Below are 20,440 nucleotides of genomic sequence, written 5' to 3'. Positions count from 1 at the left end.
TTCGGTTTATAGGTACATTTGTACCTAGTACATCGGACAAGCGATAATTTATCTTTCATCGCGTACCAGTCACATTGTCTCAATATTCTATATTGCAGAGGTGTACAACTTATTTTATGCTTTCTTCAACATTACAGAAAAAACTTCCGTGAACTCTCCTAATGAACATCCGGTCTAGAGGTCACGGCAGTGTGCACATGTTAGGCGAAATGTAAACAAACAAAAACAGAATGCAAATTATCCACAGTTTTACAATAAAACTCGAAATGATGAATGAAATTCATCTTGCATATGATTTTGAATTTGAAATCATACACTGGTATACATCAGTTCTGTTTATTTAATTCATTTTGAACATTTATGTTGCATATACACATTTTAGGGTACGCGTGTAGTAAAATGACGACTGACATACATTTTCACATCAGCCAATCAGAATGGTTTTGTAATCTAGACCGGAAGTTCACCAGGGAAGTTCAAGCAAGTTTTTTTGAATAACATTGAAAAACCTATAGATTACGCGTTGTTTTTCTAAGATAAGAAGTATTAAAGAAATGTGACCGGTACACAATGGAACATAAATTACCATTTGTTTAATATCCATAGTACACATTTACCGAAGTGCGTGTTTTAGGTATGAAATGCGCGACTGAAATTGGTTAGTATATTTTCCCGTTCATGACCATGGTTCTTAAAGAATACCTAGGGTAGGGTATAACATGTACAGAGGCATTTTCTTTCTGGTCTCGTGCCAGTGTGTTTTCTAACATACATACAGACGGAAAAGTTTCCGAAAAGCTAAAACCAAATTGACACCTGGACACGCCACGAATGTATGTTGCGGATGTGTTCTGTTTATTATTATTATTATTATTATTATGTACCCAAAATGTATCTGAATCAGAATATCATTTTCTATTGTGTTGTGACAAATGTAGAGACATAAGACGTAAATATCTGGGCAGTGTTTCTTGGCCCTCTTTAGATAAATTCGCTTCTGTTATGTCATGATGTCTCATATTAACATTGACCATTGACATTCTAGATAACAAAACTTTCTAGGGGAAGCATGTCCCTAGACCCCTGAATATAATTTGCATACACATTCTAGAAGACCTAGCCCCTGGTTTATAACATATATGTAATGTATAATACCGGTACTGTATTTATTCATGTACGTTTGTTCATGAAATAAACGGGCATTAAACGGGGTTCACACAAAAAAAGAAGAAAGATTTTGCTGTTATCTTTATTTGAGATAGATTGATAAATACCAACAATATAAGTTTTTACATAAAATATGAAGAAGAATTAATAACAGTTTACCACAATCAGTCAATTTAAGACACAATTATTAGTATTTAATTGACGTTCGTCGTTATTCTGTATAAATTTAAAAAATGCGCAAACAATCTTTAAAATGTGAACAGTATTTCGGTAATATCTGCAATTATTTCAACTCGTTTGTTACAAATTGAAACTGAAAATCAAATAAAATATAGAAATATATCCATGCTGTATTATCAGCTTTCGCTGCGTGCGGACACCGATTTGAAGAATATTCAATAATCCGGTGATACTAAAAATCCTGTAAATGAGGAAAAAACACCAATAGATATGGCCGTATATCCTGCCTCACACAAAACAAAGACATTGTCATTTATGTTTAAATGGAAGGTACCTGACATCGTCACAGAATAAGACTCATCTTTGTTATGAGAGGATTCAAATGCTGCTACTTTTACCTGTACGTTTAAGTACAAATAACAACGAAGAGAATCTACACTCGTACTGTCCTTTGTAATAGTTGCTGCAAAGTTATAAACGCCTGCGTGAGGACAGGTGAATTTTCCAGTGGAGCTATTGTAACCACCACCTTTATTGTAGTGCACATATGTGAATCGGACTAAACTTGAATCAACCCTCGGTGAAACCACAGTAAACGCTACTTTTAGGGCTGCAAATATAGTAAACAGATATTTCTACGAATATCGATTATAATCTAGAATATTGGCGAACTAGTGAGAAACGATAACGTCATATAGTTTGACACTTTTCTTACGTAAAGTTTCAAGATTTAATGAAATTTTACCAGACTGCGATGTTCGTTTCCGTACTGCATTTGCTATGTATGAAATGCAATATCACCAGTCTTGGACTCCTGTCTAAATATATTTTTGAAAATGCAATGTAAGACAGAATGTCTCGTTTTTGGACTATCATCGCAATACCAACAGGCGTAGCCGAACTCTGACTACCGCCGTATTATCAACAAGCTTTGGCAATGTCTATTGTTATAGGAAGTCTTGACTGTTTTATCATACATACGAGCTTACCTGGGCATGGCTTTTTATTACAGGAAGCGATATGTTCTGGACTTCCATCACAATATCGCCCAAGCAGAGACGGTCTAGGATTTGTACAAGATCGCAATCGGCTTTGTACACCGTTCCCACAACTCGTACTACATGCTCCCCAACTACCCCAGCTCGACCAGTTACCATCTATAAAATATCAAATGATATCCACATTGATGACTCAGGCCTGGCACATGTGATCAGACAATTATCAAGTCATTTGATTAAGAGGATGCTGTTGGGGATAAACGTGTCAGTGGTAAAACTCGTTTGTCCGTATTAAAATCCCACTAATTAGAGGGTACAATCATCTGTCTTGAGTAACAGACGTCATCGAGTCTTTGTATTCCGTGTAATCCATTTAAACGTCACAAGGACGTTATAATTATCTTACAAAAGATTTTGAACACTTTACATGCATTGTCTGTACAATTAACTTTTCAAGTTTTAACTTTGATTTTCTGACTGTATAGTGTCTGTGCCTTACATGATTTGCGTTTCACAAAGTTTCGTAGATATAAATCCGATTTTTTAATTACATAAAGTACAACTTGCCAACATGTACAATACCAACATAAATCCCAGTAACAAGAAAAAGTATTCCAAAAGTAAGCGGCGAAATATTGAATTCAATTTCATGGTTCTTATTTTTACCTACCAGAACAAGCTCCGGGCATACAGATTTGGTCTTCTATTGATGACCCAAAACAGTGGTCTCCTGTTAAACTTGGGTATGGATTCGAACATGTTCGATCTCGACGTTGCATGCCAACGTCGCATGAGACCGAACAAGAACCCCAAGAGGACCACGTGCTCCATCCTCCGTGGACTGAAAAGATAAGATAAAAGTTACCAAATGGGGGCTAGAATACCTTGTGTAATATATTGTATATGGATACGTTTTAACATTGACATATACAATCCCGGTGAACGAAAAGGGTATCTAACATTTCCTTGGTTACAAAAGCGCTTGATTAAATGATCGTGTTTATAGACGCACATCTTCAAAAGAGATACGCGTGACGGTACGCACAGATGATAGGGTCAGATCTGGGATTCTGTATTCGGCTTGAGTGAATTTTGCCATATCTGATCTAACGAGGCGCGCAAGCCCCGAGTGTGATCCAACCTTGCAAAATCCACGGGAGCCGAATACAAAATCCCAGAGCTAGCTACTGTTATAATGCCCCTTTTATTATATACATCCAACTTTTTGTTTGTTGTTTTGTAATTGAACGAAATCTTCAATGTTTATCTATGTTGAACTGATAGAACTGAGTGAAGTTTTTATGTGCGCTATTTATAGAACTGTGTCAGGTCATGCATATGGAATGAAGTAGTTCGGCAACATACAATACGAAAGGTACAATACGTATTTTTCTGTCTGATCATATTTACTTGTGAAATACAAGTCGTATTTTTGACAGAATTTATATAGGTATATAATAAATAAGGATATCCACTCAGTTTACACATGCCAAATACATTTCATAATTTGACGACAATTTTATTTAACACGCTAAGGATGTAGTATACCTTGTCACAAGGGTAGATTAGAATTGGTTGAACCATAACAACCGTGTAATGTTTCAGTTGTTACAACCTCAAATCGTTTATCTCTGTCCCTATTAAGGTTTGAAGTAAATGACCCTCTAAAGGTAATTTATATTGAAGAAGAAGATTATAGAAACTGAGATTAGATGAAAAACTATTAGGATATGAGATGCGAACAGCAAAGGTTTGCAAAATGAAGTAATGACAATCATCCATCAAGGTTAATGTATACCTGGACAAACGTCCTTCTTGCAAACTTTTGTTTCAGTACCATTTCCAGAACAATCAAGTCCGCCATTGGCTGGTGCTGGATGTGTGCACGTGCGAGATCTTGTTTGGACGCCATTACCACATGTTACGTCACATCCGGACCATGGTGACCACTGAGCCCAATTTCCATCCACTAAGAAATAACAACGATTGAAAGAACAAAAATTGTATGGAAGGTCGGTTCGCCATGTTAGTTGTCACTGAATGCTAAATGCCAAATAGCTAGTGCAAAGAGATACAGGTCATTAACTCATAAAGGTAAGGAATTTGACAATTACTAGTTGCAATTAGCATTTGGCAATAAGCATTATATACATGTAGCTTCTTAGTGTTTAGCATTTCGCACTAACTACATGGTAAAATTCATTTAGCATGTAGCATTTTGCGTATTACTTACTTAGCATTAACTAGTTGGCAATAAGCATTACATATGTGTCATTTAGCATTTGGCAATTAGCATGGCGCACTGGCCTTCCATAATTTTGCAAATATTCTACTGTTATGTGATAGAAGCATGTCCGATAAAACGCCTGTAAATCACCCGCTTTGAAAGCAATGCATTATATTTAATGCATAAGCTGTTTAGCTGTTTCTTGTGTATGTAGCCATCAGAGGCAAAATGAAAAGCCTTCAACAAATTGGATGATACTTTTAAAGAAACAGGATTATATTATGATTGACTAAGAAAAATAAAAAGTATTACAGTCAGTTATTATCATACATAGTAAGGTTAACTGTATTTCACAGTTTGTTTGAAACTTAGTGAAGAACTAGTTCTTGGCGAGTTTTTTAAGTTTCTGACAATATTATTACGACACCATTATTAAGGTGAAACTAATAAAATCATTTCTTTACCTAAGGTACATAGGTGACAAAACTTTGGGCACACCAATTTAGCCTGGTGAATATCTTGGCAGACATGGAACAAAGAATTCATTTTGGCACAGTCAACTGTTTCATCATCAACGCATGCTGTAGCTGAAAATATTATTGAATTTTTAAAGTTAGATCCATGTTTTTAAACACGCAATTTTGCCACTTGCCAGATAATAACTGGATATGTGGCATTTTTAGTGAAAACTGTCTACATAAATAAGTGGATATGTGGTTGGCAGAAATATGCCACCATAGTTGTCTGATTTAAAATTTCGTTTATGTAGCGAATCTGATGTAATAAACTAATATGCATAAACATTTTGGTTGCCCGTGCGAAATATTTATGTTAACAGGACAAAACTGTCTGATACTGCCCACATCTGCCATCCACATATTCACATAAATAAGTGGTTATTGTGAAAGTTTTCTTGATATAAAGTTAATATTCGTACCCAGATTGACGATTAACGGTTAGATTTTTCGTCCCCTATGCGGAATGAATGCGTGTATATCCACATCGTCCCAAACCACCACCACTAATGGTTTGTGCAACTTATAGAAATAATTTATAACATTCAGAATTTATTTATTTAGTTGGGTTTAACGTCGCACTGACACAACCATAGATCATATGGCGACTTCCCAGCTTTGATGGCAGAGGAAGACCCCAGGTGCGCTTTCGGGCGTTATTTCATCACGAGCGGGCACCTGGATAGAATTACTGACCTTCCGTTAGCAAGCTGGATGGCTTCCTCAAGCCCTTTGTGGGGCTCGAACCCACATCGGTGAGGGGCAAATGATTGTGAAGTCAACGGCTTTAACCACTCGGCCACGGAGGTCCGTATAACATTCAGAAGGAATGATAAATTTGCATATTAATTATGGCCATTTATGTTTGTAGATGGCAGTAGTGGGCACTAACAGGCAGTTTTGTCCTGCTAAGATACTTAAGTGGATAACACGCAGTTTTGTCACTTGCCAGATAATAACTGAATAAGTGACATTTTTACGAAAAATTTCGAGATAAATAAGTGGATATGTGGTTGGCAGAAATATGCCACCATAGACGACACTATACATTATAGGCGAATATTACTTTTTGAGGGTTGATAAATCTTGATATCAACCTACGAAAAAGTCAATAATTGTTTTATTACATGAATAAATGTAAAGTCAGTCTTGTTATTAAAAGAAATAATAAAGAAATAAGGAATAAATTTATACCAAATCAGGTTGATATTGGTTTTCCAAGCACCTACTGCGATCTATTTTTATTTTCGTACTATTTGTAACCCAAGATAAGTTGATATGATATGATATGTACTCATTACTTTTCGAACCGTTTTCAGCCAATCAGAGAAACAATAGAATACAGTCATGTAATAATATACATATTCACTTAATATCTAAACAAACTGGTGATGAAAGCATGAAGATATTACAAGATTACGTTCGTAAAGTATATACTTAAAACAAAATGACGACGAAAAAGATGACGATGACAGAACTATGTCACCATGATAAAACTAATAATATTATGTACTTTAGCGGTAAATATTAACAATTATTTAATAATTTACGCTTTTGGTGTTTGCATAGGTCAAAATTGCAAGCGTCAGTTGAACAACATTCGTGGCAATTGGATGACTGCCGCTCAACTAAATCCCGTCCAACAATACCGGGTCCGGCTATACCTCCGCATTGCTTGGGAAAAAAAGAACAAATACTAGCAATAAATAAAAATATTATCCACATGTATAGTGGTCAAAAACCTTAACTTCTGCTCAGCTGTTACCTACTCCAGGTTCAGGTACGTTTCCGCTAAAAAATCTCATTGATTAATTTTCACCTGTTAATGACCTACATTCAGGAAATAGTATTGATATCTACTCATATAATATACCCTTCTCAAATGCGCTCATTTCATTTGTCGAAATAAGTGCACGCGCGAGTCTGCACTGGAGACAGACCATTTCGGACATGCACCAGATATAGCGGAAAAGGCATGTATATATGTAAAACATGCAGTCAAAACTATGTTCTTATACATAATATGCCTTTATATTGAAATATTACACGTGTATAACAAACATACCTGATCTTCTATGCATCCCATCTTGTAAATTCCATTTTGTACATCAAGGAAGCATACCTACAGAGGAGATATATGAGCCGTGCCATGGGAAAACCAACATAGTGGCTTTGCGACCAGCATGGATCAAGACCAGCCTGCGCATCCGCGCAGTCTGGTCAGGATCCATGCTGTTCGCTTTTAAAGCCTACTGCAATTAGAGAAACCGTTAGCGAACAGCATGGATCCTGACCAGACTGCGCGGATGCGCAAGCTGGTCTGGATCCATGCTGGTCGCAAAGCCACTATGTTGGTTTTCTCATGGCACGGCTCATATGAGTATTTATAAAAAAAAGAATCCTGAATATTATATAGTACGAACATAAAAATAGATCGAAGTAGGTGCTTGGAAAACCAATATCAACCTGATTTGGTCTAAATTTATTCCTTATTTCTTTATTAAAGATACAATTGTAATAACAATACTAACTATACATTTATTCATGTAATAAAACAATTATTGACTTTTTCATAGGTTGATATCAGGATTTATCAACCCTAAAAGAGTTATATTTACCAAGCCGAACCTATGAACAAGTCGATAATTGTATATAACCCAAGATAAGTTGATATGATATGTACTCATTACTTTTCGAACCGTTTTCAGCCAATCAGAGAAACTATAGAATACAGTCATGTAATAAAAGTAGATATATACATCACTTTGTCTCTTTTTTAAAAAATTGAGTGGTGTGTTTTATGAATGTTTATAAATGTTTCAGTTGTATTATATATTATATAACGTAACTGGAAATTGTGGATTTTTATTTCCTCTGAAAAAGCATTTAGAAAAAAAGAAACTCAGGTAGTGTAATGATCTTAACCCTTACCATGCTGGATACGATTGGTTCTGCCTATGCGACCAGTGTAGATCATGATCAGTCTGCACATCCGAGCAGTCTGATCATGATCTGCACTGTTCGCCATTCAGTCAGTAATTTTTTGGTAAGCACCCCTTTTAACAGTTAATGGTACTGTCCAAATTGGAAGATGGACAAGTTCATTATAGACATTTAGCAAGGTAAGGGTTAATACCTGTGTTCCAATGCATGTACTTGTCTTGTTGCAAGTAAGCGGATCATCAATAGTTTGACACGAGAAACAAATCAGTGATTCTGAAAAGATAAACATTCTTTTGTTTAGATCAGAATTGAAAAAGAACTGTCAGTCTGCTCAGTAGCACTATGGCTGTTTTACTTCTGTTGGTGCTTTACACGAACGTCTCATTACCGGGCTTGGGCACCAACCGATTCCTCAGGATTCTGCAGATGTTATAACACGAAAAAACATGCGCCTTCCTTTAGATAGAATTCCGACCAATTCGCTTTTTACCGACTACAACATGTTCACGGATAGTTTGTATCGATTGACGCGAAGTGTCCGATAGCGTTTTTGCAGGGTTATATAAGGGTCAGAATGAAAATGAGAACAAATTAAATTATACATTATACCCGAAACATGTTTTACAACGAAGGTACTGTTGACTAAGCTACGTCAGAGCAAATAGTTACCTTTCTTTCAACTTAAGGCTAAAAGATTATTTATCTAATTTATCATTCGTTCTTTTTTAAAGATAGATTCTAAGTGCAGTGCAGTATTTTTATATAATTCATACAGTATCGACATTAGAACTATATTTCCTAAAATGACAATCTGAAATAATCTAAAATGTAAAATTATCCACATACGTTTTATACGATATATTAAACGTTTAATACACAAGAGTAACCTAATAGAATTACTTGCAAAAATATTTATTAAGTAACAAATAACTGTCCTAATGATTATCTGATAATCGTAAAAAAAAAATTAGAATCAAACTTACCTGCTGGAACAACAAATATGCGTATCAGAATAAGAAGAGTCGCCAATTCTACAATTACATTACGAAATCATTATATTTTTTAAGGACAACACAACGTATCCAGTATATTACTTTGCAGTTACAATACATCCATTTATAGATACACATTACTAGAAAGCTTAATCGGATAGTCAATGGTTAGCAAGTCTGATCTGTCGCCTATAAAAATCGTAATACATTAAGGGAATCATTCCATCTTGTATATTTCTTGTTATGCAAAACTCTAAACGTAATGTATTTATTTCAAATTATTCATCTTGTTATTCATTTGATCTGTGTTTAAACAATGCATCATTTTTTAAAAAAAAATTAAGAGCCATTCCTTCAAAATTTATTTTTCTAAAATACTTACCACACGAGCCCATGGCTTCTTAAATGCGCACTGTGATTTCGATAAGAGTTGTTCTCCATTTAGACAATTCGCCTGACCAAAACATCTGGTCTGCAAACGTGATATTCACAGGGTTTTATATATCTAGCCGAACTGTATCAGTCAAATCCTTAAGGTGCTTACAAGTCAAGTTATTTTATTATTTTGGATATGCAAACATAATGATATATATTTAATTTGCTAGAAAAAGCATGTTAGTTAAAATGTTTACAGTGTTGACAGTCAATTTACTTAACGTGGCTCGCTACTTTCCTCTCAGTGTCGGCACTATATATCTCAGATCGTGATGGTTTTAGGTATAGACGAATGGAAATGCATCCCCTTTCAAATGGTACAAACTTTAAGGTATATGTCCATGTTTCGGAGAAAAAAGTTCGAACGTCATCAAATCATAGAAAGAAAGCATTGTTTTACATGAAAATTTAACAGCGTATGAAACATTTATATTATTCTAAAAAAACATTGTCAATTTACTGATATATGTATTGAATTCCGGAAGGGGGCCTCCGTGGCCGAGTGGTTAGAGTCGTTGACTTCAAACCATTTGCCCCTCATCGATGTGGGTTCGAAACCTCATTTGGGGCGTAGAATTCTTCACGTGAGGAAGCCATCCAGCTGGCTTACGGAAGGTCGGTGGTTCTACCCAGGTGCCCGCTCGTGATGAAATTATGCACGGAGGGGCACCTTGGGTCTTCCTCCACCATTAAAGCTGGAAAGTCGCCATATGACCTAAAATTGTGTCGGTGCGACGTTAAACCCAACAAAATAAATAAATAAATAAATGAATTCCGGAAGGGACTGCATGAAGGGGCCACACTTCTGGACAGTTCAGCGCCTTTAAAAACTCACCATTTTTTAAAAGCTGTTACATGTCTTCGTTTTGATGCATTTGCAACATCCTGCGAGTGTTTAAACTTTACACAACTAGGTAAAACAATCGTTTTTAACAATTGTTTACATTTATTTCTTTACAAATGGCATTCTTATTTAAAGGGGGACAACTCATTAAGAATATTTTAAGTATCCAACTCTGTGGGACAGAACAGTAAAACATGTATTGGACAGATAAGTTGTGTGTCAATATGCTGTTCATTCGTTAAAAAAAATCTGTTGTTTTGTGATATACTGCTAAACCTTAAATAAATATTTAATAGAAGCGCCCCCTATCGGCAACAGTAAATTTGGTCCTTTTTAGCTTTAAACGCCTCATTATTTTGACAATTTTTATCCGATTTCGTCGGTAAAACGATGATTTTATTTTACAAACATTCTCTTTTATCATAGTGTATATTTTTTAATGAACTTTTATAAATTTGAACGGTTATTCTGTGCAACCGACCGCAAAACCTATTTTGACTTTGGAAAATGTTTGTCTCGTCCGTTAGTTTAAATGGCAAAATAAAACATGTTTAATGGTGATTTTTTTTTCATATTTCCATGTTTTATACAAAATTTATAAACAAAATGATTAACAAAATGATAAACGAAAAACAATTTGGGGGTCAGTGTATAAGATTGTTCACTATTACGTTTCCAAACATACCTTACCGGCGTTATTTCATGAGGATTTAAGGGTTCTCAAAGTCAGGATTATCTGCATATTACGTTTCTGCATATGCCTTGCAAAAGAATGAAGAAAATATATATTTGCTATCTCTCATCGTACTATTGCAAATAAAAGCCGTTTGCCCTAACGTATGCTATAATGATAATCTGATAATAAATAGGGAAAATAGTCCTCATTTGCCATGTTTGTAGTCGTTCATAGAACTCACATCATATGGCGCTCATTGCTTAAAGGACATTGCTCGCAGAGAGTGTTACAGCTATGACACAAATTTGCTCAACCAAAGTTTCGTTCGAAGTTTTCAAAGCTCTGGTTACTGAAAAAGGCATAACTAAATAGATACTGGTTTAGCCCTTTTAGATTGCTATGGCTTAAGAGCTACCTTATGCATTTACTAGATCAAAGCTTCCGTCAGCAGTTTTCTCGAGTTTTTTCATGACTTTGTGTTTCTATTTTTAATAAAGAGAGATAAATAGACAGCGCAAACACTGTAAAATTACTCTTATCAGTGTCATTTGATGTCCTTTAAAGTGCAGTATTAGCCGGCGGCTTGAAATATTTTGGGGTTATTTGTCGCACTTAATGAGATAAGAGTCCGTGTCAATAGGTAGGGATGGTCCAGTCAGCAATTTACATATTTCCTTCTCAGTTTATTAACCAGGTTAAAAGAAATGGTTATTGGATTGCCGAATGTCGATGTCCGGGCGGACGGGCGGGCGGGTGGCGTCAACGTTTGGTTTCCGTTCAATAACTTGAGTAAGGAGTGACCGATTCAAATAAAACTTGGTAAATAGGCAGCTTGCTTAGAGACGGAGTTTGGATTTGCATATAAGGTCACTAGGTGTAAGGTCAAGGCCACTGTTGCTAAAAAAAGAAAGAAATTGTTTCCGTTCATTAACCTTAGTTTACATTGATGTATTGAAATTAAACTTGGCCTATAGGTAGCTTATGGAAAAACCAAGGTTGGGATTGTTTATGGATCATTGGTGTCAACTTCAAGGTCAGGATAACTTATTAAATCTTCACTTATAAACAATTACACGGAGGGGCAGTGGTCTAGAGCGTTGGCAAAAAGCTATTTTTTTTTTTTGATCAGTGGAACGGAAGGGCGGCGGTTCAAATCCCGCTCAGATCCAAAAAAGAAAACTTTTTTCTTTTATTCTTTTTTTTTTTTGTAGTACAAAAGGTCATTTTAATGCCATTTGGTCATGGCCAGGATAACAGTTACTAAAAATAGATATTTTTCTCTAAATAAAAGATTTTTTCTTCTAAATGTGATCATTAAAAACGTGGTTTCCGGTTTATAACTATATTTTGGCCTTTCTTACTGCCACCAAAATTTGTGTACAATAAGTTTAAATCTGAAAAATTAGCTTTGAATGATATTTGAGGTCACTGTTACTAAAACTAAAAAAATGACTTCCACTCATTATCTTTAGATTGAGTACACTTATTGTCAGTATACCTGGTGTGTAGAAAGATTTTATCAAACACAAAGATTGGGAATGTATTTGGGGTAATTTTGATCAGGGTCAAGGTCAGGGTAACTAAAAATAGAAAAATGGGTTATATTTGAAATAAAAAATAGGTTTTTGTGATGTGGATTGGAAGGGTGTCGGTTCAAATCTCACTGAGATCCATTTTTTTTTTTTGATGATTAAAAGGTCATTTTAATGCCATTGGGTAACTAAAATGGAAAAAAATGGTCATAGTTGTAAATTTAATAACAAAAAAATGTTTCTCACTTTGATCATCAAAAAGCTGGTTTCGAGTTTATAACTTTTAAGATGTGTTTCACAATTATTTCTAGTGGACAGATTTTTCTATAACTTTGCGTATTTATAGATTGATGTATCACAGGTTAAAATAAAAAATAAAAATGATAGATACCGTGCTTCTTTTTCAATATTCAAAGTTTATTAAGAACACCAAACTGGTATTTTTGTCTAAAGAAACAATACATACATGTCATAATAAAACTAGTGCAAGCAGCTATTTACTTAGAAACTCACTCTGATGTTACTGTTTATGCATCACAATGAATGAAATCACTATAACGATGCATAAAGTGTCAACATACAGATATATTAACACAGAAAAAATACTTTTGACAGATGTCGTATTTTGGGTCACTGTTACTAAAACAGAAAAATGGTTTATGCTCAATATCTTTAGTTTGGGTGCATCTATTGTCAGCAGCAAACTAAGTGTTTATTTTTTGTTGAGTTTAACGTCGCACCGACACAATCAATTATAGGTCATATGGAGACTTTCCAGCTTTTATCAAAGAATCATAGACTACATAGGGCAGTGACTCATGTACTTTTCTTATCCCTGTACTTCTGAATGGCATGTTTGGATTCAGTCATATATGTATAATAGAACATGACAATATTTTAAAGAACCCGTTGACATGATGCAAAATTTCTTGATATTTCTTAATTTAAGTTTGATAATCAAATCATAACTAAATTATCTGATTGGTTTTCTACCCTGTAACCTTTATATAATTTATTCACTTTATTGTTTTGTCGAAGTGTCTAACTCGCCCAGAAGATTAATAAAGCATTCGTTCGCTACATATATTAGACACATATGCTTGACGAATTCTCAGAGCCTTATGGGAGACAATCAGTCTTTGAATTATTTTTTTTTTTTAACCAAGTTTTTACTTGTGGTGGGTTTAACGCCGTTTTTAACAGTATTTCAGTAATGTAACGGCGGACTGTTAACCTAAACAGTGTTCCTGGTTCAGTACAAGTTCTCCACAAGTAACTGCCAACTTCCCCACATGAATCAGAGGTAGAGGACGAATGATTTTAGACACAATGTTCACGGAGAATATAAACCCCGCCCGAGGATCGGACTCACGATCCCGATATACGTAGATCTGCGCTCTCCTTTTGAGCTAAGCGGGCAAGTAAATCATTATGTAGATGTAGTCTATACACAGTTGCGACCAGACGGAGTTTTTGCGGATTAAAGCACTAAGAAAAGCAACATGTCTCTGTCTTTACTCGCTTAACCCATGCGATATAACAGTGCAGATTATCAGGCTTTACTATTCCAAAAATTGAATCGTTCTATAAACGATTTAAACTTTCATATAAAACTTGTTAATTTAAAACACAGCTGGTAAGAAAAATTACAGCGTAAATATCAGGAACCCGTATGCATTGTTTTTTCAACAGATTCAGTGAAAAATACTTCCCTACTCATCATTAAGAGCTCGGCACTTCTAACTTCCAACATCCTGACATTCGACTTCTGATTTTTCCAACTTCCACACTTCTTACTTCCGACTTTTTGACTTCTTACTTCCCTCTAATTTCCGTACATCTGATTTCCAACTTCCACACTTCTTACTTCCGACTTCTTGACTTCTTACTTCCTTCTTCTAACTTCCGCACTTCTTTCTTCTAACTTTCGCACTTCTCTCCAACTTCCTGACTTTCGATTTCTGATTTCCTACTTCCACACTTCTTATTGACTTCTTACTTCCCCATTCTAACTTCTTGACTTTAGACTTCTGATTACCAACTTTCACACTTCTTACTTCCGACTTCTTGACTTCTTACTTCCCTCTTCTAACTTCCGCACTTCTGACTTCTAATTTCCACACTTCTGACTTCTAACTTCCTGACTTCTGACTTCCAACTTTCCGTTGTTGGAAATCGGAAGTAAGAAGTGCGGAAATTGGAAGTCGGAAGTAAGAAGTCAGGAAGTTGGAAGTAAGAAGTGCAGAAGTTAGAAGAAGGAAGTAAGAAGTCAAGAAATAGGAAGTAAGAAGTGTGGAAGTTGGAAATCAGAAGTCGAAAGTCAAGGAGTTTGAAGTCAGAAGTGTGGAAGTTAGAAGTCAGAAGTGCGGAAGATAGAAGTAGGAAGTAAGAAGTCAAGAAGTTGGAAGTGAGAAGTGCAAAAGTTAGTAGACAGAAGTGGGAAGTACGGAAATCAATTGTCCCTCCTGGGCTTCCATACTCCAGGCTTCCATACTATACCGTTTACGTCTTACACAACATTTTCACTAAAATGTGTCTCCTAAGTGACATGCTACATGTAGTTGGCTAACGTAGTTACATTATTATTTAAACATGAGCATACTACGCATATTCCTATAAAGAGTCACAACAATCTTTGATACGACAGCTAACGTCTTACATTTACTTTTGACAAGGGGATTAAATATTAATATTACATTAAAATATTCGAATGTTTAATGAACCAATTTGCCTTCATCCCTTTATCTATTTTACTTCCTTTTTCCAGCCAGTGTTGAATAACATTTATTAAATGTATGTTACTGTTGTGTATTGCTATTTGATATTATGTACTTCTCTGTCTTTTACAGGATTGTTTACACTAAAGTCTTGTAAAATATGTTGCGTACTTTTGTGAAACTTACATAATGTTTGTTTTATATAAATAATTGTAAAATATATTCAATAGTTTTTTTCAGTTTTGAATGTCAAGCATTGTGACATGTTATTGTTATACACTTTAATTTGTTTTAAAAATCTCATTAAATGGGGAAATAAAGTGTATACGTATATAGAACTTTTATTATATGCGTCTTACTTTAATGACACTACTTTATTAAGGAACTTAAAATATTTTTGTTTCTTATCTTCTAAATGCCGTGAAGCATTTAAGAGTTAACACTGTGCCAACAATTAACAACAAGGGACGAACACCAACAAAGTTTTATACCAGTAGTGGACTTCGGTATCACCACTGCAGTACTCGATCACTTATTTAAAATGGAATGTGGTCGCAAAGTTAGTCAAATATGAGACAGTTTAATAATTGTGTTTTGAAATTTCTGGATATCATTCGAAAAAGAATTATCTAAACGTGAAATGTCGAAAGTTTGCTTTCTGTAACGTTAAAAGTAATGGCAGAAACAATGCTGTTTTAGAAGATGTCATAAGTTTATATTAATTCTTAAAGAAAATGTTTCGGTGGAATCTAAAGCCTCTGCTGTTTAGCTTGATTATATTTCTATACCCAAAAGACGGGATTTATTACTCAAATTATCAGTCCATTTGTCCGTTCATCTCAGATCTGCTGGTCCTTTGGAATTTATAGTACTGTTATTTTTGTTCATAAACTATTAACGTTTATAACGAATCCCAAGCAAACGTTAGGCTTTATGCCGGACATATATAAGACTTTGGGTTGGTTTAACCCACGTTCTTAACACGTATCTAAAATGCGGTTCATTTCCAAACAAAAAAGCAATAAAAGTCTCTATGCAGGAATATATTGATTTTGATTACAAAAATAAGTAAATATACGACAAAAGAAATTTGAACAGAATTCTTGTAAAATTCAGCGAAGGAGGTTTTGTCCGCCTATGCAAAATTGTGCATAGGCGGACTAAACCCACTTCATCTTTTTTACAAGGAAGACAAAACCCCCTTTGCTCAATTTCAAGTACAAGGAGGACAAAACCCACTTCGCTGAATTTTGCAAGGATACCCCCACCCCGAAGGAATATTACATATATAACATTACGTATGTGTCTTTGTATCTCACGACAGGCCACAATGCAACCAATATTGAATGAATTTTAACTAAATGTTCTTTTGTTTTATTCACTCTTGCATTGTAATATATTTTATAGCGATGAAATGTTATATCAATAAATTACTGTTCTGTTCAATATCAATCTTTTTTCAACACATTGAAATAGCAATTATATATAAATAATTTTTCAATTAGAAATGATATATTCTCAAGAATGAAATCTTACCTTACTTTTTCATATCATTCGGGGGATTTGAGCTATATATTGAGGGAATTTTGACTACACATTGAGGAGTGTCTAACAGCCCCATCATTTTGCCGAGGGAAATATGGCCATCCGGTTATTACTGTTGAGGGAATCACTTTGTAACTTCTAGTAAAAAGGGTTTTGACTAACGGGATTTAAATATACCATCTTTAAAACTATATCTGCGTAGACTGTATCCTAAATAAATGATCAATATCAATTACCCATGTTATTCCTGACTATTATTTAAAAAGCGAAACGATCATTCAATAAGGCTGTAGAATGAATAACAATGTAAAAGATTTTTACTGTCAGCATTAATTATGGATAAAATGAGTAGAACGATATATATAATATATAAAGTAGAAAATAATACACAAATAAATCAGCCAAAGAATATAAAAAAATTTCCTCACTGGCATGTAGCGTTATTTCATTTACAAAGGATGACGTAAGCGCATGTTTAAAATAAAAACAAAAACAAGTTTAGGACTTTTGAGAAAGAAATACACCAGTTTCTATCTATCACAAATCATGTATGAGTTTACTTTAAAATTGCTATATTGAGTAACCAATTCTGGAACACTGCAATCTATCTACAATGTTTTCTGAAGATGGATTCTTATAAAAGAAATAAATATTTTTTCTAAGTATTAATGGTTTCAGACTAACATGAGTATATCTATAAACTTACTTAGACAATTTAAAAGACAGTCACCAGTTCAACCATATTTCGGTCTACAGTTACAGTCATATTCATGATTACATGGACGTATCATTTTGTTGCAGAAGGCAAATGTTAAATGTACGCGACGTGTTGTTCAATGTTGCAGGAAGCCACCATGTTTTGGCCTACATACACCATATGTCCATTCTTATGTGAACACAGATTATTGTTGAAGGACTACAGTCAGAATATATTCACGCTTACGTGGACACGGAATTTTGTTGCTAGAAGCCCTCACTGTTTGGTGTAACATAGTGGCCTGCACCTGAAGCTTTCTTTAAAACATAACACTTGTATGACAGTTCTTACATTTTTATTTCCTACGAAGAGCAATGCCCAGTTACTTATAAATGTTTAGCCGAATTTCAAAGATATAATCAATGTTCGACCATGTTCATTAGCCCGTCACCAGGGCAGCTCTCCCGATCACAGAGTATATTGAGTTTATATAGGACTATACAGAAAAACACAGTAGACACATTATCTAACTTCCCGACCACTTTAGGATACGTAGAAAAGAATTCACTGATGTGTACAAGTTCATACCCTTAAGGTACTGAAGACTGTCAAATCTTGTCTGACTTGTTAATTTATGAAATATACAGTTTTTCTTCTATAATTTTTAAAGTCTTAAACTTCTGAAAGAAATACCCGAAATAAAATACAAAACACCTGACCATTACACTACATTGGCATACAGTCACAATATCTTTTCGATTGTATGAAAATGGCCTATGTTTGCGAGATACCACCCCTTTCGGGACCAGTCATCATATTTTCACGCTTACATGAACACGGCCTGTTCTTACAGAAAATCATCACTAACGGGTCTATCGTCAAAATAGTTTTAAGCTTCTCTGAAACCGTTCAGATGTTACAAAACGTAACAAATGTGTCTACCTTGCCGTACCTACAATGTTATATGATCATTACGTGCTTTACGGGAAGTTAATACTTTTGAGACTACCGTCCAAACATCTACAGACTTATCTGAATCCGGCCAGTTGTTACTGGAAGTGATCAGATTTCGGGGAGCTGCTGTATCTACAAGCTTTTCCTGAACACGGCCTATTGTAAAAGAAAGAAACTGATATTTGGACTACCTCACAGAATCTACAGGCTTACCTGATCACGCTATATTATTGCGGAAAGTTATCATTGTGTGTCTGTCGTCTAAATATATAGTAGCTTACCTGGACATGGTATGTCGTTGCAGGAAGTCACCTATTCTCGACTGCCTTCACAATATCGTCCTTACAAAGACGGCCTCGGGTTTGTATATGCCCGCAATCGACTTCGCACTCCACCCCTGCAATTTTCACTACATGCTCCCCAGTTACCCCAGCTGGACCAGTTACCATCTATAAAACATGAAATGTTAGTGTTGTAGTTATGTACAATGGTTGGAACTGACAAGCGTCGCATCTCTCAAAATTCTTAGACTGTCACACGATGTATTGTTCATAATATTTAATCATTCGTTAAATACTGTTTCGCCGTAAATATCATGTAGCATACTCTGTAGCAGTCAGAAGTCTCTAAAACAGAGAATAGATCTTACATTTCAAAATTAAATTACAAACAAATCAAGGTAATTAAAAATGAGAAGGTTACTAGTATTTTTAGTAGATTTTAATTAATAATAATATTTGTTTACTTATTTGACTTTGAAATGTTTAGATCTACTGTATGTTTTAGAGAGGGTTTGGGTCTGGCTACTCAGGTGTAATTTTTTTAATATCTGTTACAAATAAAATCTACTTCGGTGGATCCCAGATCAGGAAAATCTTACTGTATTGAAGTTAATTACACCCCGTTATCTATACTGTGTTCATTTGTTGATGCTCGTGATCCAGTTGAATTCAGAGACAGAATACATTTTTAATAACGGAAACTAAATCGATAACAACAAACCATGTTTGGATATAGAATTTTCAATTTTAACTGTTTGCGTTTGTTACAATGTGTTGTTTGTTTAATTTAGTGTATTAAGAAATCAATCCGAAAATAAATCATAAACAAACTTGCTCTGAGGTGTATCTTAGCTCGTCTATTCGAATAATATTCTAGCTATTCTACTCACCCTGGCGTCGGCGTCAAACCTTGGTTAATGTTTTGCATACGAGTACATATAGTTATTATTTAAAGGCATATACCTTTGAAACTTGTTTTTATTTTCTTTTTTAAGGTCAATTAGCAATCTCACTGGGTCAACTCCCATAACTAATTATAACAAATTATGCCCTCTTTTAGACTTAGAAAATCCCGGTTTAAACTTGACATGGCTTACTATTTCCAGAACTTATGCAGACATTGAATTGAAACTTCACATGTCTTTGGGGTCATTAGTCTAAGTGAATTAAGCATCAAAGGCCATAACTGACGTGCATTTTGGCCTAATTATGCCACCTTTTGTGCTTAGAAAATTCTGAATAAATTTTTGCGTGCAAGTTCATATGGCTATCATGTAAAGGTATATAGCTTTGAATTTTTTCTATGTCAGTTACCAACCTCACTGTGTCAAGTCCCATAACTCTGACATGTATTTTAGCTAAATCATCTCCCCTTTTAGACTTAGAAAATCCTAGTTTAAGTTTTACATGGGTCACTATCTCCAAAACTAATGCAGATATTGAATTGAAACTGCACATGTGTCTTTGAGGTCATAAAATAAGGCGATAGCATCAAGTCCCATAACTCTGACGTGCATCTTGGCCAACTTATGCCCCCGTTTTGACTTAGAAAATCCTTGTTAAAGTTTTGCATGCAAGTACATATAGCTATTACTTAGAAACAAATAGCTCTGAAACTTATTTTTTTCTATTATAGGTCAATTACTAACCTAACTTGGTCAAGTCTTATAACTCTGACATGTTTTTTTTTTGGCAAAATATGCCCATTTTGAATTTAGAAAATACTGGTTAAAGTTT

At 34.8% G+C, this 20,440-nt stretch overlaps 1 protein-coding gene across 1 annotated transcript in view; it reads right to left on the bottom strand.

Moving 5' to 3' along the window:
• Positions 1 to 1,242: 1,242 nt before the first annotated feature.
• The window catches only part of LOC123538063 (uncharacterized), a 61,862-nt gene continuing 42,664 nt past the window's right edge, over positions 1,243 to 20,440 (bottom strand). Inside the window, exons 19-29 of the mRNA XM_053529751.1 lie at positions 18,444 to 18,578; positions 9,405 to 9,422; positions 9,014 to 9,061; positions 8,224 to 8,303; positions 7,153 to 7,209; positions 6,638 to 6,761; positions 5,037 to 5,159; positions 4,144 to 4,314; positions 3,016 to 3,186; positions 2,337 to 2,504; positions 1,243 to 1,957 (exon numbers count right to left, since the gene is read on the bottom strand). Coding sequence (XP_053385726.1) covers positions 1,563 to 1,957; positions 2,337 to 2,504; positions 3,016 to 3,186; positions 4,144 to 4,314; positions 5,037 to 5,159; positions 6,638 to 6,761; positions 7,153 to 7,209; positions 8,224 to 8,303; positions 9,014 to 9,061; positions 9,405 to 9,422; positions 18,444 to 18,578 — 1,490 coding nt within the window. The 3' untranslated portion in view covers positions 1,243 to 1,562. The remainder of the gene's footprint in view (positions 1,958 to 2,336; positions 2,505 to 3,015; positions 3,187 to 4,143; positions 4,315 to 5,036; positions 5,160 to 6,637; positions 6,762 to 7,152; positions 7,210 to 8,223; positions 8,304 to 9,013; positions 9,062 to 9,404; positions 9,423 to 18,443; positions 18,579 to 20,440) is intronic.

This window comes from Mercenaria mercenaria, chromosome 18 (assembly GCF_021730395.1).
Source record: "Mercenaria mercenaria strain notata chromosome 18, MADL_Memer_1, whole genome shotgun sequence".
Lineage (NCBI taxonomy): Eukaryota > Metazoa > Mollusca > Bivalvia > Venerida > Veneridae > Mercenaria > Mercenaria mercenaria.
This window is presented reverse-complemented; position numbering and strand designations above follow the sequence as displayed.